The sequence below is a fragment of the Vicia villosa genome, linkage group LG5, assembly GCF_029867415.1.
Source record: "Vicia villosa cultivar HV-30 ecotype Madison, WI linkage group LG5, Vvil1.0, whole genome shotgun sequence".
Lineage (NCBI taxonomy): Eukaryota > Viridiplantae > Streptophyta > Magnoliopsida > Fabales > Fabaceae > Vicia > Vicia villosa.
The window spans coordinates 119,833,919-119,850,498 of NC_081184.1; the positions used below are offsets into that span (position 1 = coordinate 119,833,919).

A 16,580-nucleotide genomic window follows, 5' to 3' on the forward strand; every position below is an offset into this window, starting at 1 on the left:
TTATATTCTATCTTATTTAATTTAAATATTCTAATTTGTTTATATTTTATATTAGGTATTATGTTCTACTATGTTTCATCTTAGCTTGAATTATTCTATTTTATTTTATTACAATTATTTAATTTGTTTAAATTATTCATCAATTAAAGTTGAAATTAAACAATATGAATATATTGTGTTATATTAGATGTCTTTTTGATCTTCTTGTATTAAATTTGCAATAAAAATTTTAAAATATTTATTTTATTAAATTGTGAATCTAAGATTGTTTATAAGTTATCTGTGAAATATAACTTTATATTAATAATTTATTAATTTATTTAATAAACCGTTCAATTGCATGTCTAGTCGATTGGATAAATTGAACCTTAAATTGAGGTTTTTTCTTTACCCACCTCCCTATGGGGGTCACCCCCAGCGAAAACCCCACTTTATCCTGCTTCAGAAATGTATTTCCGAAATATTTTTTTTCTAAATTTTTCCAGATTTCGGAAGTGCACTTCCGAAAAAATCCCAAAAATTGGGATTTTAATTAATTCGGAGAAGCATCTCCGAAAAAACAAAAAAAAATTTAAAAATCCCAAAAATTAAAAATTTTAGGATATTAATTAATTCACATATCATAAATTTGATATAATTTACGAGTAATGAATAATAATTATATATTTTGATATAATTTATGAGTTATAAATAATAATTATTATATATTTCTATTCTGATTCATATTTTAAATTTAAAATAATTTTAATTAAAAAATTAAAATAATTAAAATAATTTCACCTACAAAATGAGTTATAATTTTTTATTTATATATTTATATACTTATAATAATTATTATATATTTATATATTTATAATAATTATTATGTATTTATATATTTACAAAAAAAAATAAAAAATGAGTGTTTTAATTAATATATTTATATATTTATATAATAACTATAATAATTATTATATATTTATAAAAATTATTATATAATTATATATTTATATAATAATTATTATATATTAATTATAAATATATTTATATATTTATATAATAATTAATAAATTAAAAAAATGAGTGTTTTAATTTATAATAATTATTATATATTTATATATTTATATAATAATTATTATATATTTATATATTATATATTTATATATTTCACTTACAAAATTAATTATTATTATTATATATTTATATATTTCTATTCTGATTCATAATTAAAAATGAGTTATAATTTTTTATTTAGTTTAAAAAAATTAAAAAAAGATTTTGTCTTAATTTTATTTAATGAATAAATTTTATATTTATATTTAATGATATATAATTCAAAATTTACTTATGAAATTAAAATATTTTTGATTTATATAAGTTAGTAAAATAATTTTTAACTTTAAAATTGTTTAGGAAATTTTGATAATTATTGAATTCTTTAGGAAGTGTATATCCGAAACATTCCAAGACCAATTTGGTTTGGGAATATTTTGGATATGCATCTCCGAAGACACCCCTCTCCCAAAAAGGGGTGTTTTCGGAAATGCATCTCCGAAAACTCAAAAAAGGGGTGTTTTCGGAAATGCATCTCCGAAAACACTTTTTTTCGTGTTTTCGGAAGTGCATTTCCGAAATAAGACAAATTTTGAAAAAAAACATTTCGGAAATACATTTCCGAAGTTAAGTGTATTTTGGGTTTTTCACCAGAGGTGACCAAGAAAGTAGGAAGGTGGGTAAAAAAATTTCCTAAATTGGAGGTTTTGCAAATTCGATCTTCAATTTGATTTTTAAAATATTATCTTCATTAGAAAAAACCTATGAAATAAAAATGTTTTTCCAAATAATTAATATTAATAAAGGTGAAAAAGAATAAATATTATATTTAATATTATAAAAAGATAACTATTTTTAAACAAACAAAGAATATAAATAAAACAATTTTATGAGATCAAAAGAGGACAGAATAGAGGGGAAAAAGATATGCTTTCTCTGACTTCTCTCTTTCTACAACTGGTTGATTACATTAAAGTGATTCTCTAATAGCAATGTTTGGCTAACTCTTATTATAAATAGCCACCCCCACAAACATATTTCTTTACTCCAAAAATTGAGATCACATATGGATCCTTCTAATTCAAGAGTTGTAAACATGAACACTGATCAACGATTCCCCTCTGCAAGCAAGAAATCTCCAAATTTTCTTTCCTCCATCGGTGCTCATGAATTCTTATCAATTGAGGTAATTCAACTCTTATACCAAGCATATGCTTCATGATACTAAGCATACATACTTCAAAATTAACTTTTACGTATATAAAAAATTAACTTTTAATGATGGATTTTGTCCGTCACTATAATACAACTTTTATTCATATCAAATTTTCTGTTTTTATAAACATCTTCTATTTTTAATATCTATCTTTTCTTTACTGATCATGAATAATATTCTGAATAGTTTGTATATTTTGAAGAGGGTGTGAAGCTCAATTCTCTTTTATCTCTGTGGATGGTGGAATTTTCGATTTTGTTTGTTAACAAAGTGATAATAATCACTAAAGTTTTACACACATAATTGTGAGTATCAAAGTTCAAATTTTAGTAATTACATTTAACCTAACAATATCAGTTTTTACCGGATGAATTAGGATTTAAAGCCAGGTAGAAGAATTTTGTATTAAAATAACACTAGTTATTAGTTAAAAATATTTTACAACAAAATATACTTCTTCTATTTTAATATAAAAATCATTAAAACAATTAAAATTTTGTTTAAAATACATATCAATTTCATTTTTTAATATAAAGATTATTATGTGCGCGTGTGTGTGGTCTAGTGATGAAACGCTTGGGTCTAAAAGATTATTATTATTTTATTTTTTCAATTTTGTTCTTCACTTATTATCAAGTATATTATTTCTAAAATAATAATAAGATTAATTTACTAAAAATATTATATATATATATATATATATATATATATATATATATATATATATATATATATATATATATATATATATATATATATATATATATATATATATATATATATATATATATATATATATATATATATATATATATATATATATATATATGTGGCAATTGACAGGGACAACCAAAAGTTTTCTTTACCTTTTCAATACGTTGAAAATTTTATTTATTCCCTTGAAAAATTAACACTTTTAATTATTTCTTATTTCAGACATGGAAAGCAGCTTTAATGGAGTTAATAGCAACAACTTTACTTATGTTTACTCTAATAAGTTCTATTGTTGCGTGTTTGGACTCATCGCACAATCCTCAATTTATAATTCCCTTTGTAGTCTTCATCATTGCCTTCTTATTCCTAATTGTCATAGTTCCTCTAACTGGTGGCCACATGAATCCTGTTTTCTCATTCATAGCTGCTCTTAAAGGCATTGTCACTCTTTCTCGTGCGCTCCTTTATGTCTTAGCACAATGCATTGGCTCAATAATTGGTTTCTTTATACTCAAATGTGTAATGGACCCCAAAATAATAGATACATACTCTTTAGGAGGTTGTGCCCTTGGTGACAAAGAACATAATCCTGATATAATAAAGCCACAAGATGCATTGTTGCTTGAATTTACTTGCACATTTTTGGTATTATTTGTGGGTCTCACATGTGCTTTTGACAAAAGAAGACATAAGGATTTAGGCTTGCCAATGATTTGTATGGTGGTAGCAGGCTCTCTCGCACTAGCAGTATTTGTATCTATAACTATAACTGGACATGTTGGATATGCTGGTGTTGGGATGAATCCAGCAAGATGCTTAGGCCCAGCATTGCTTCATGGAGGCTCATTATGGAATGGACATTGGGTTTTTTGGGTTGGGCCTTTCTTGGCCTGCTTAGTCTATTATAGTGTCTCTATTAATCAACCAAAAGAGAGTTTAGATTGGGTTGATGGAGAATATGATGTCTTAAGGTTGGCTGTGGGTTCTTGTCGGACTCTCCCTGCTAGTGCAGTCTAAAATGATATTGTGTTGTAAAATAACATACGATACTATTGGCTATTTTGTATTTTCAAATATACATTGTGAAACTAGTAGCAAGTAATAAGTAAAAAGATCGATCTCACGAGGATTGCATTAAGAATCTTGAATTCCATGCAAATAAATTGTAAAGTAAACATGAGCAATAGTGACAAAATAATGGTTTGTGTCAAGTGGTTGAAAATAGGAAAATCAGAGTGATAAAATAAAGATTTTAACACGGTGGAACAATTTGTCGGACAATGATCCATTATATGAATTCATCTAGCATGTGAATATCATGTGTAATGTCATGATTTATGAGGCAAGAAATCAACCTTGTGGTGTATATCTACAACATGAAAACATGCATTGATTCCCTCTAGATTTTATATCTAAGCCTCACAATAGCGCTAATTCACTTCTTATAAAATTTGTTTTGTTCACCCCTATAACCTTAGTCCTGTAATCCTAAAGTGACCAAGTAAGAAAAATATGCCTACTCTCTACTTAACCCTGTTAGTTTTGGAAATCCTATTAGTTGTTACCTCAATCTAATAAATCATTATTCATTCCTAAGTTGATCACACTTAAGAATAAACATAAGATAAGAAATCACATATTATTCAACAAAGGAAGTTTAGCTCAGACTGAGAAAAATAAATACAACATATTGAGAACTTAAGTTAAAAATTCATAAACAAATATAATAGAAATGATAAACCTAAGATAAAAACTTCAAATGCTTGCAATCTCTCAAGAACAAGTAACTTTTGCTAACGCGTCTCTCAATATTGTATTCCTTTAAAACTGGCGAGGGCATGAAATGGATTTTGGGACTCTGGTTCTTCCTTCTTCTTCTCTACAGAATTCACCTAGTGTTTTAAACCTCTTTTCAATTTCATTTCAGATCTATTTATAGGAGTTTTTTCATGTCTAAATTATCTTCATATTTGTTTATTAGGTCTTTACAATTATCCATTAACCACGACCCAAAGAATAAAACATATTTTCTTTTTCTAGTATTGTTCTAGGATAGTACAATATGTAACGTCCCGATTTTATTTTAATTAAAGTAATTTAATTATGTGATAATTGGTAATTGTGTGGTATTATTTAATGCTTTGGTGTATTTGAGCTACCTTTGTGTGGAGTAGTATCCTTAAGAGTAGAACTAAGATATTGGGGTGTGTAGGGGTGGCAAAACGGGTCGCGCCCCATCGGGCCGGCCCGCGCACCCGTCAAAAAATGACGGGTTGGGTTTGGATTTTAGGTCCGCCGCTCGCCAAAGTCCGCCCTGCCAAAACCCGCCGTCCGCCATACCCGCCCCGCCAAAGCCCGCCGCCCGCTAAAGCCCGCCTCTCCTCCAAAACTCACTCTTTTTTTAGTTAATTCTAGTAATTGCAATTTTTTATGGTTTATTTTATATATTTATTTATAAATATATGTAATTTTTCTAAAGTAAATTTGTTAAAAAATTACTTTTATAAAAAATTGTTTTAAAAAATAAGTGAAAAGTTTAATTAAAAGTTAAAAAAAACCTATTAATCTATTAAAAAATATATAAATAAAAATAGGCGGGTAAGCACGCCAATCCACCATCTTGGCGGGGCGGGCATGATTTTTATGCCCATTTTACTTGGCGGGCATAAGGCGGGGCAGGCGGGGGGAGGGGCGGGCGGCCCGTTTTGCCACCCCTAGGGGTGTGTGAGCAAAAGTGTAGAAATTTTTCGTGTGGGGAGTAGGACTAATTGAATTGTATTAATTAATAATTATTTAATTATTTAATATTAGGTGGATATTAATTTAATTAAATAATTGGTGAAAGTTATTATTATTATTATTTTAATTAGTTGGAATTAGTAGTAATAATAATAATAATCTATTAAAATAATAGAAAATGGGAAGTGGAGGGGAGAAGTTGTCGGTACGTGAAAAGAGAAAGAACATAGAAATAGGGATGGCAAGCAGATCCAAACCCACGGAGCCTACCCGAACCCGAACCCGAGTCAACGGGTGAAAACTCGAGTTGACTGGATTTGGGTTCGAGTGAGGGTTTGGGTAGTGTTAAAAGTTGTAGGAAAAATGTATTTTGTGTATTTTGTTACGGGTTCGGGTAAAAAAATCCAAAACCCAATGGGTGTGGGCGTGAGTGTTATTTTGCCACCCGAACAGTATTTGAGTTTGGGTTCGGGTCCGAGTGCATTTCGGGTGCGGGTTTGGATAGTGTGAAATCTGCACCCGACCCGTTGCCATCCCTACATAGAAAGGGAGAAGAGGAAAAGTTAGGGCTCAAGGAAAAACACCATAGCAAAGGTTGAAGAACTTATCACTAGGAATACCAACATAAGGGCGGGGTTTCTTCTTATATAAGGGTTTTTCATGACAATGGGGTAGAGTATGATTATGCCTAATTGTATTGCTAAATGATGTATGTGAATAGGGGTGAGAAGTTAGAACCTGAAATTATTGTTTGATTTTGTTGAAATTGGTTGTTGTTTAGAGAAATCAAATCGATTGATGAACCATAATTGATATGGTGTTTGTGTAATTGTTGTGTTGTATCTGTGTAATGTGATTTAAGCGTATTTTGATGCTTTTGAGTTGTGGTTTTAGACGTATATTCGTTCCGGTATGTATGTAATTGTTGGTGATTGAATCAATTTGTGTGAATTATGCAATGTCATGTTGTATTGGTGAATTGTAATGTGTCGGAGTGTTGTTAAATGATGTATGTGAATAGGGGCGAGAAGTTAGAATCTAAAATATGCATTGTATGACAATTGGGAAAGTTTGAGTGTTTGTAAAAGTGTTTTTTCGTAGTATTCAAAAAGCAGGAAAAAATGATTTTGTTACTCATGTAACCAGTTACTTAAGTTGATGTTTACATCATTCAAAATTGGGGTTTGTGGGCAACTTACAGTGAAGTAACCGGTTACTTGAAACGAAATAACCCGTTACTCTGAGTTGAAAATATGTTTTTGGGCTGGTTACAGTGAAGTAACCAGTTACTTGAAATAAAGTAACCGATTACCTGAGAGCAAAAATGTGAAAAATGATTTTCTGGACTGAAGCAACCCGTTATTTGAAATGAAGTAACATGTTACTTTGTGTTGACTGATTTTTCCGAAAACTTTGAAATTTCATACCTTGAGTTCCATGAGATTAAACATGTAGTTTATAATAATAATAATAAGGGTTAAATACTATTCACCCCCTGCCAAAGTAGCGAGATTCAGTTTTCCCCCTTATTAAAAAAAAATTAGCCTTCGCCCCTTAGAAAACAAGATTCTGTTTCCAAGAACCCCCTATCACCTGTTTGGCTGGCTGTGCTAGGAGAATCTTGCTGACTGGGCGCCTGATTTCCTTGTTTGGCTGACGTGGCTGCTGCATTTCCTTGTTTGGCTGACGTGGCTGCTGCATTTGGAAAGCTTGAAAAATATTTATTAAAATGTTAAAAATGTTTATTATTAAAAAAATGTTTATTAAAATATTAAAATCATTATTTAAAATTAATAATATATAATGTTTATATAAAATAGGTGTACATATTAAATACATTTAAACATAATTATAAAAAAAGTTAATTAAAAACGTTAATTAAATATTTTATAAAAAAACGTTAATTAAAATACTTTTAAACATTAATAAATATATAGATTTAAAATATTTAAAATATTTAAAATATATAAATTTAAAATATTTAAAATATTTAAAACGTTAATAAATATATAGATTTAAAATATTTTATTACGTTAATAAATATTTTATTAAAAACGTTAATAAATTTATTATAAATATGTAAAATATTTTATTAAAAACGTTAATAAATTTTTTAAATATTTCTGCTAAATATTTTTAAAAAATTTATAAATATTTCTGCTAAAAAAAATTTAAATATTTTTAATAAAAACGTTAATAAATATATATATATATATATATATATATATATATATATATATATATAGATTTAATTAAAAAAAATTAAATTTTTAACATTTTATAAATTTTATAACATTTTATAAATTTTATAACATTTTATAAATTTTTAACATATTATAACATTTTATAAATTTTTAACGTTTTACTTATATAATTATATAAAATTATTTAAAAAGACGTTTTAATTAACATTTATATATTAAAAAAAGTTAATTAAAAAAACGTAATTATTGAAAAAAGTTAATTAAAAAAACGTAATTATAAAAAAAAGTTAATTAAAAACGATAATTAAAAATGTTAATTAAATATTTTATAAAAAAAACATTAATTAAAATACATTTATATATGTACAGCTTTTTTAAATTATATATTATTGAAAAATAATAGAATATTAATATATAGAACTGATTTGCAATTATAAACAACAAAACAAGCATGGTTTGGTGGTAAGCTTGTAGCAATGTATCATTAATGTCCTGGGTTCGATTTCCAGGTTTTTTTAATAAGGGGGAAAACCGAATTTCGCTACTTTGGCAGGTGTGAATAGTATTTAACCCTAATAATAATAATAATAATAATAATAATAATAAGAATTTTTTCTCGTTTGAATTATTAAATTCAAATTTAAAATACATGTTTTAGATTATGACATCTAAAAATTATAAATTCATAAAAATAAAAACAAAGAACGTGAAATATTTCGTGTGTTATAAGAACTGTTGAGGGATTTTTCTAAATGGAATTTTAAGGGTTCAAAATCTAAAATCCAAAAAATATCCTTATCATTTTAGAAGTTTCTAAAAATTTTAGAAAGTAGAAGAAAAAATATTCACTTTTTTCCACACAAATTCCTTATCAAGGCTTTAGTGGCCTCCCCATTAGGTCGGCCGTGATTGCTACATATGTTCCTTTCTAAAAGCTCCTTTTTATTTTAATATAAACTTTTAAAGGCATGGTTTTTACATGTAACTTCTCATTTATTTTTTTAATGATAGTATTAGTATGTTCCAAGTTCCAGCTGCATTCGCATAATGCGGTTTTTGTTTCATAATTTTGATACCATCTTTTTAAAGGTAAAAAAGAATATAAAAAGTATTATTTATTAAGGCAACACTAACTAACGGCTAATTTATAACAATTAAATATATGTTTGGTTTTATGTTTTAAAGATCTGATCTAAAATTGATTATGAGAAATTTTGAAGAGTTTGATTTATAAAAGTAAAATTAATTATGCTTTTAGAACTGTTTCGATTTAAAATTAAAATTTTTAACTTCTATTTTGAATTGATTTTAAGTAATATTAATATTAAAATTTATTGTTCTATTCACTTTTAGTATTTAAACATAAATTAATAATATTAAATTCAATTTTATTAAAATTAATTTTATAAATTAAATCAAATTCCGTTAAGATCAATTTTGTTCACCGTTAATCCAAACACACACTAAAAAAATTTAAATTTATTTTTTAAAATTATATGATTAAATATTTATCACTAACCTAACGTTTTAAATTATAAGAAATTAATGTTTAACATACTTGAGTACATTTTTTTAGTACTTTTTTAAAAACATTTTACACATTTTAATTATTATAAAAAAAAAAGTGAATTTTTAGTGCTGCTACAAATCTATTGACGGTTAATTCGCTTTACAAATCTACCTAATGAGGGTACTACAAATCCACCCAGAGTGGGAAATAACTACTCCCTCCGTCCCAAAATAAGTGTCACATTTACTTTTTAGATTCATTGAATATTTAATGTATCTGGTCTCTATACAGACCAGATACATTAAATATTCAATGAATCTAAAAAGTAAATGTGACACTTATTTTGGGACAGAGGGAGTAATTCATATTTTATTGGTGTGGCTGATGTTCTTACACGTTCGCATTTTGACATTTTGATGTTTTTACATGTTTTTACACGTTCGTAGATGATTCTCGCACGTTTTTGGAGTTTTAAGAGTTGGAAGGAAAGGAGAGAGAAATCAAGAGAGATCGGAATACATAAATATTTTAGAGATAAATCTTCTATTTTTTTAAGATGACATTTTTCTATTCTAAATTATCGCATAGAAGCACGCCTCTCATATTTATTTCGACAATTTCACATCCTATCTCATGAGTTTCTTACGTACTACCGAATTAACAAAAATGTTTTTGTGCTTCCGTAGATGCATCTCCGAAAGTATTTTTTTTTTTTGTTTAACGTTGTTTTGTTTCGAATATGCACATACGGAATAGTTCCGGATGCAACCGCGGAACAAATGCATACTCAGAAAACCAGAACAACAACATTTGTAACGATAAAATATTTATTCATTGATTAAAATCGGCATTGATTGAAAAATACATCGAAATTTCCAACAAAAAATTAAGAAAACTAAGAGATCTAAGAAATTACAACAGTTAAAACAAGGTCATTTGATTCATGCATCATTAGAACATAATCAATGCAGCCTTCCACGTTATCCCACCAACTTTCCTTTTCTCCAGTCTCAGACAAGATCCTTGTTCTAAGCCTCTGGATCTTTTCGATGATTTCGCCGGGTTTGTATTCTTCTCTAAAAAAGACATTAGAGTCCTCTTGAGTTGGTCAAAGGAATGGATGTTCCAAAATTTAACCTACATGGGAGGTTTGACGGGAGAGAAAAGAACATGTACATCCCTTCTGAGATAAATTGGTTCAGGATCGGGACGCTTGGAAGATGTTCGCTGCCCTGAACATTATCTTATGTGAGCCATTTTCGTGTTTGTGTTTGTGTGTAATGCAACCCTAGAAACCTCAACTTTATAGAAGCCTTTTGTGAATATGGACCACTCAATTTCTGTCACAGAACGTTCCAACGATATATCCACATAAGGGTCATAGATTTCTCCGTTTCGTAGATGCATCTACGGCAAACACCCATAATTTTCAATATCAGACCTTTCCGTAGATTTATCTACGGAAGTTTCCCTGATAGTTTTTTTAACAGAACTCCATGCAGTAGCAGTAGTAGTAGAAGGAAAAAGACACAAACACATAAACTAAAAATTGATAAAAAATGATTATATTGCAATATTATAGAGTGCATATATTACACTTTGAAACTAGAAAATACATCAAAAGAATTGTCGCTGGCTAAATCTATTGGAGGTTCTAGTCTTGACTTTTCGGCATTTGATTCCTTTTCGATGTTGTTCAACCTTGCGAAATCGTGCATCCTATCCATAAAACAATCCAGCCTTGTTCAAGTAAACTTGCACAAAATGTTTCAATTTTGCGAGTCATCCAACACACATAATACGATCATTTGGATTTGTAAGATGTGTGGTGCGGAGCGGAAAAAAGGTTTACGAAAAATCATAAAACGTCAAGTTAATGCATACCAGGTTGTGAAGCACGGGTACTCCGTTTTAGGTAAAGTATCGGTACCAGGTAACGGAACGCATACGGTACGCACCGAAGTCGTACCAATTTTTTTTTTTTTTTGCTTTGGTACACATTTGGTACACGTACCCAATTTTTTTTTTTCATTTTTAAATGTTTTTGGATAACAAAATTTGGGCTTTTTTAAAGTAAAAATTAGGTTATTTATTTATCCTATTTATAAATAAAAAAATTGAAAGAAAAATTAAGCTTTAATCCTTCTCTTCTATGCCCTTGCCGTCCCTTGCCGACCGTGTTGTTCTCTTATATGTTCTGACTGCTCTCTCCAAATGGAAAGGTACTATTACCTGTACTATTTAATTTTTTTCTGGTTTGATTATTATATATATAGTAGATTAATAGTAAATAAGTCACGGCGGTGTAAATTGTAAATTGTTAGGTTCAATGTTGAATAACTTGGATTGTAGAGTAGCCTAGTATGTAGCGATACTAGAGAAATTATGTTTGGATTTTGGAACATAGCATAGCAAAATATATTATATTATTATGTTATCTAGTAAGTAGTAACTTAGACAATGACAAAGACGGTAGTATTCTAGCTTATTTTTTCTTTCTTTTTTTAAGCCTGTATATTTTTTTAACTATTATTTTCTATTTCAGCTTGTAATTATATTTGATTCAATTACAATTTTTTATAAATGTTTTCTGGACAACCTAGTTCGACACCTCTAACGGAAAAATATACAAGTGGAATAAAATGTAGTGACGACAATCGTCCTCTTTGGGCTTATGTTACTTTGCTACAAAATAGGAATGAGTCGAAATGAAATGCTAAATGTCGTTGTAATTTTTGTCAAGTAGAATATAATGGCTCTTATTTTAGGGTTAAATCTCATTTGTTAAGAGAGAAGAATAAAGGAATAGCTATTTGTTCACAAGTGACAAATGAATATTTGGCTGAGATGCAAGAACTTCAAAGAAATGCTCAAAAAGTAGAACATGTACAAGTTCCTTTGCCGACCGGAACTACAAATTTGAATCCACCGATTGACAAGAATAAAAAAAGAAGAGGAAGTGATGGAACTTTATCAAAGGCATTTAATAATGAGGCAAGAGACCATTTATCATCTGAAATAGCTAGATTATTTTATTCTGCTGGTATACCATTCAATGTTGCTAGAAATCCTTATTTTATTAGTGCATTTACTTATGCGGCAAACACTTCTATATCGGGCTACATTCCTCCAAGCTATAATGCCATAAGAACTTCCATGCTATAGAGAGAGAAAGATAACATTTTGAAACTACTCCAACCTATCAAAGACACTTGGCCAGAAAAGGGTGTGAGTATAGTTACATAAGGTTGGACAGATGTACAAAGAAGATCATTGATTAACTTCATGGCAACCTCGAGTGCAGGACCTATGTTTTTGAAAGTGATTGATGGTACAGGTGAGTTCAAAGACAAACATTACATTGCTAAGTTAATATTAAATACAATTGATGAGGTTGGAGCATAAAATGTTGTTCAAGTTATTAATGATAATGCTCCGGTTTGTAAGGTTGTTGGGTTAATCGTTGAAAGTATGCATTCTCATATTTTTTGGACACCATGTGTAGTGCACACATTGAATTTGGCACTGAAAGGTATTTTTTCACCAAAAAATACATCAAATAATGAAGTTGCTTACAATGAGTGTAGTTGGATTTCTAAAGTCGTTGATGATGCTTTTTATATCAGAAATTTTATTCTAAATCATTCCATGAGATTTTCTATGTACAAACAATGTATGCATTTGAGGCTGCTTTGTATCACTGAAATAAGAATCGCATCTGTTATTATTTTGCTCAAGAGATTGCAAGTCATTAAGAAAGGTCTCTCGTTTATGGTAATTGATGAACAATGGTCTCAATATAAAGAGGACGATGTTCAAAAGGCTGCTTTTGTGAAAGAGACAATTTTAAGTGATCAATTTTGGGATAAAATTGATTACATTTTAAAATTTAGAGATCCTATTTATGACATGTTTCATTCTTGTGACACTGATGAGCCAAATCTTCATTTGGTTTATGAGAAGTGGGATTCTATGATAGAAGAAGTCAAAATAGCTATTTATAAACACGAAGGCAAGGAGTTGAATGAAAGTTCGTCTTTTCATTAGGTGGTGCATGACATATTAATCAATAGATGGACTAAAAGGTATACACCTCTTCATTGCTTGGCTCATTCGCTTTATCCAAGGTAAATCTCAGTTTGTTTTACTATTTTCTATTAGATTTCAACTATATTACCTCACATACAAAACTTATATTTTATTTTGTTTAATAATATGTATTATTGTAAACAATGGCTTGATATATCTCCGAATCGTGTTGCCCCACATAGGGACAATGAGATTTGTATTGAAAGAAACAAATGCATACGGATTTACTTTATGGATGCAAATGAAAGCCTAGAGGCAACTGCTGAATTTGTTAAATTCTGAAGTGCTGAAGGAGAGTTTGGCCAATTTGATTCATTACAAGATAGGTGGAACTTGAAACCAAAGGAATGGTGGGTAATTTATGGATCTTCAGCCCCTAAACTCCAATCAATTGCATTGAAATTTCTCTCGCAACCAACTTCTTCATCATCTGCTGAGAGAAATTGGAGCACATATCGATTCATTCACTCATTGAAAAGGAATAGGCTCAATCCAAAAAGGGTTGAGGATTTAGTTTTTGTTCATACAAATCTTCGTCTTCTTTCAAGAAATAGTAAGATTTATAATGAAGGAGTAACAAAAATGTGGGATATTGGTGGAGATGAATTGGATCTATTTTATGGAGTTGGTATTCTCGAAGTTGCTACTCTTTCTCTCGATGAACCTGAACTAGAAGTTGCATTCATTGGAGAAGAAAATATTGATATTCAACCATGATTTTATGATTTATTAATACTTTTAAGTGTGATTTATTTAAGCAAACTATTTTTTAATTTTATTATTTTATCGTTATTTAAATAATATAATTCTTTAGTTATTTTTATAATTGTATTTTTAAAGCATTATACTAACGTACCCGTACCTTAGTTTTTCTAAAAATGTCGTACCCCGTACTAGTACCCGTACCGGGTACTGGGTACGTACCGGTACCTATGCAACGCAGATACCAGGTCATATGCGCATGCAATAAGATGTCCCATTTCCGGGAATCCCATCCATTTTGAAGTCAGTGCGTAAGCGCCCAACTAAGGAACAAGAGCTTCATTAACCGATTCAAATTTAGCTTCGTGTCTAAATACCCGCATGTACGAGTCTTTATGGTTCATCAAATCTTCGATAAGTTCATGATGGACAAGCTTATAGTCATCTTCTCCCTTACCAAGCAAAGTCGATACGGCCCGAAATCGGATATTACCGTCCCCTGCCACATTGACGATCCGGTCGATGTATTTGTGCATAAAAACCGACATCTCGTCGATGAGTGGAATTTTTGGAGCAATATGCACCTTTTCGATTGATGGAATTTTTGGAGCAATATGTACCTCTTCGATTGATGGAATTTTTGTGGCAATAGGTTTCGGAGTCAAAACTTTCGAAGCAATAGGTGTCAGAGGCGGTTTGCTAATGCGAGCTCCTTTGTTTGAACTTTTTTGAGATTTAGGAGTAGGTGAGTCGAGTTGTCATTCGGTGTAGGCTTCACTTTCTTCAGAGCATCCTTTGTCTTAACTAGTTGAGACGGAAGTTTCATGTCGGTTGTGTTGGTTCAAAATCATGAGATTTATGGTGTCTCAACCTCGACACAAATCACCATTGCTATTACACAACCAATTTTTCAAAGTAGCATGTGCCGACTCAACTCTATTTGTGGTTGTATTGCCAAGGTGTCGGACCTTATCAGTCCACGTACAAACAAACTTCTCCTTCACCTTGTCAAGAATGGTGCTTTCAACGTATTTCAATAAATCGGAATATTTTTCACATATTTTCCAAAATTAAAATACGGCATCGGCATACAATTATTTTGTCGACGAACTTGCAATACGAGCCTATGTATCCATTATTTGGTCAACAACCACTTCAGGCTTCACCAATTTCCCACCTTCGGTCTCTACTTGTTTCGTTGCCACAACGGGTTTAACCTTACTTCTTACATTACATGATATGTGATATCGACAAAGTAATGCATCGGAAGAATCGAAAGAGGGAAATACCTTTGCAACCGCATTCATCAAAGCGGGGTCGCGGTCCGTAACAATCTCCTTAGGCATCTCGACTTGTTTCTTCAAAAGTGAGCGACACACCTCCAATGCCCACCTAAAATTATCTTCTTTTTCACACTCCAAAAAAGCAAAACCAACGGCAAATGTCTTCTCGGTGGATGTAAAACCGACCATCTCAAATAATGGGAGCCAATACTTGTTAGTCTTGTAGGTAGAATCGAGAAGAAGCACTGTCGGGAAAGTATTGAACAACTTTATCGAATCCGGATGAGTCCAAAAAATATCTAGGACCATAACCTCGTCATCGCAAGTTCTGTACCGCGACACGTATTTGTTAGCATCCAAAATTTTCAACAATTGTTACATCTCACTCTTATCTCGCCTTATTATTGCGGTACCGTTGATTTTACACTTGCCTTATATTCGATACGTTGTCAGGTTCCTTCATTTTCAATGTGGAAAGTATATTTTTCGGTTGGACAAGATTCAAGGACATGTCTTTAATAGATGACTTCTCTTCCAGATTGAGCCGACAAACATTAGGGTGTCCTTGTAATTTTGCGCACAAATCATGGTTATGCAAACCACAAATAACAGAGATCTTCACTTCTTGATAGCCAACATGTAACAACGAATTTTAATTGGACACTCGCATTTTCTAGTACATGTGTCGTCTCTTTTAAAATTCTTTAGAGGAGGATGGTATTTCCCGCTTCTTTCGTATAACATTGTTACAAACGGGTTTCTTCTTGCCGTACCATTATCTGATCTTCCTATTACCACACCAAAACCAAGGTTAGTTGCATTCCTATGAATCCATGTAAGCATGCTTTCATGATCATCAAAGTCTTGCTTACTACTAAAGTCACCTCCAACATCTACCATCTTTACGACAACCCCATCAACACTCATACAAACATCGACTAAAGGATCTAATTATCTTGAAGTATTATCGGGGTGCACCATACCTATTTGCAAACAATTTCCAAAATAACACAAAATTACATAACTGCTGGAAAAAAAAAACAACTCAGGAATTGTTTCGTAGGTGCACCTACGGAAGTTTTCTTCCTCAA

The 16,580-nt window shown here is 30.2% G+C and overlaps 1 protein-coding gene across 1 annotated transcript; it reads left to right on the top strand.

Annotated features, from left to right (window-relative positions):
• The first annotated feature begins 1,971 nt into the window (after positions 1–1,971).
• LOC131607143 (uncharacterized) lies at positions 1,972–4,038 on the top strand. Its single transcript, XM_058879172.1, has 2 exons — positions 1,972–2,218; positions 3,185–4,038. Exons 1-2 carry the CDS (start codon positions 2,099–2,101, stop codon positions 3,977–3,979), a joined length of 915 nt encoding a protein of 304 aa, XP_058735155.1. The 5' UTR covers positions 1,972–2,098; the 3' UTR covers positions 3,980–4,038.
• Positions 4,039–16,580: the final 12,542 nt, after the last annotated feature.

What these genes read in the sequence shown, in the direction of transcription:
- LOC131607143 (XM_058879172.1), top strand. Translation starts at nt 2,099, where the DNA reads ATGGATCCTTCTAATTCAAGAGTTGTAAACATGAACACTGATCAACGA. An exon ending in ATGAATTCTTATCAATTGAG is followed by an intron (nt 2,219 to 3,184) that starts GTAATTCAACTC and finishes TTCTTATTTCAG; the next exon opens with ACATGGAAAGCAGCTTTAAT.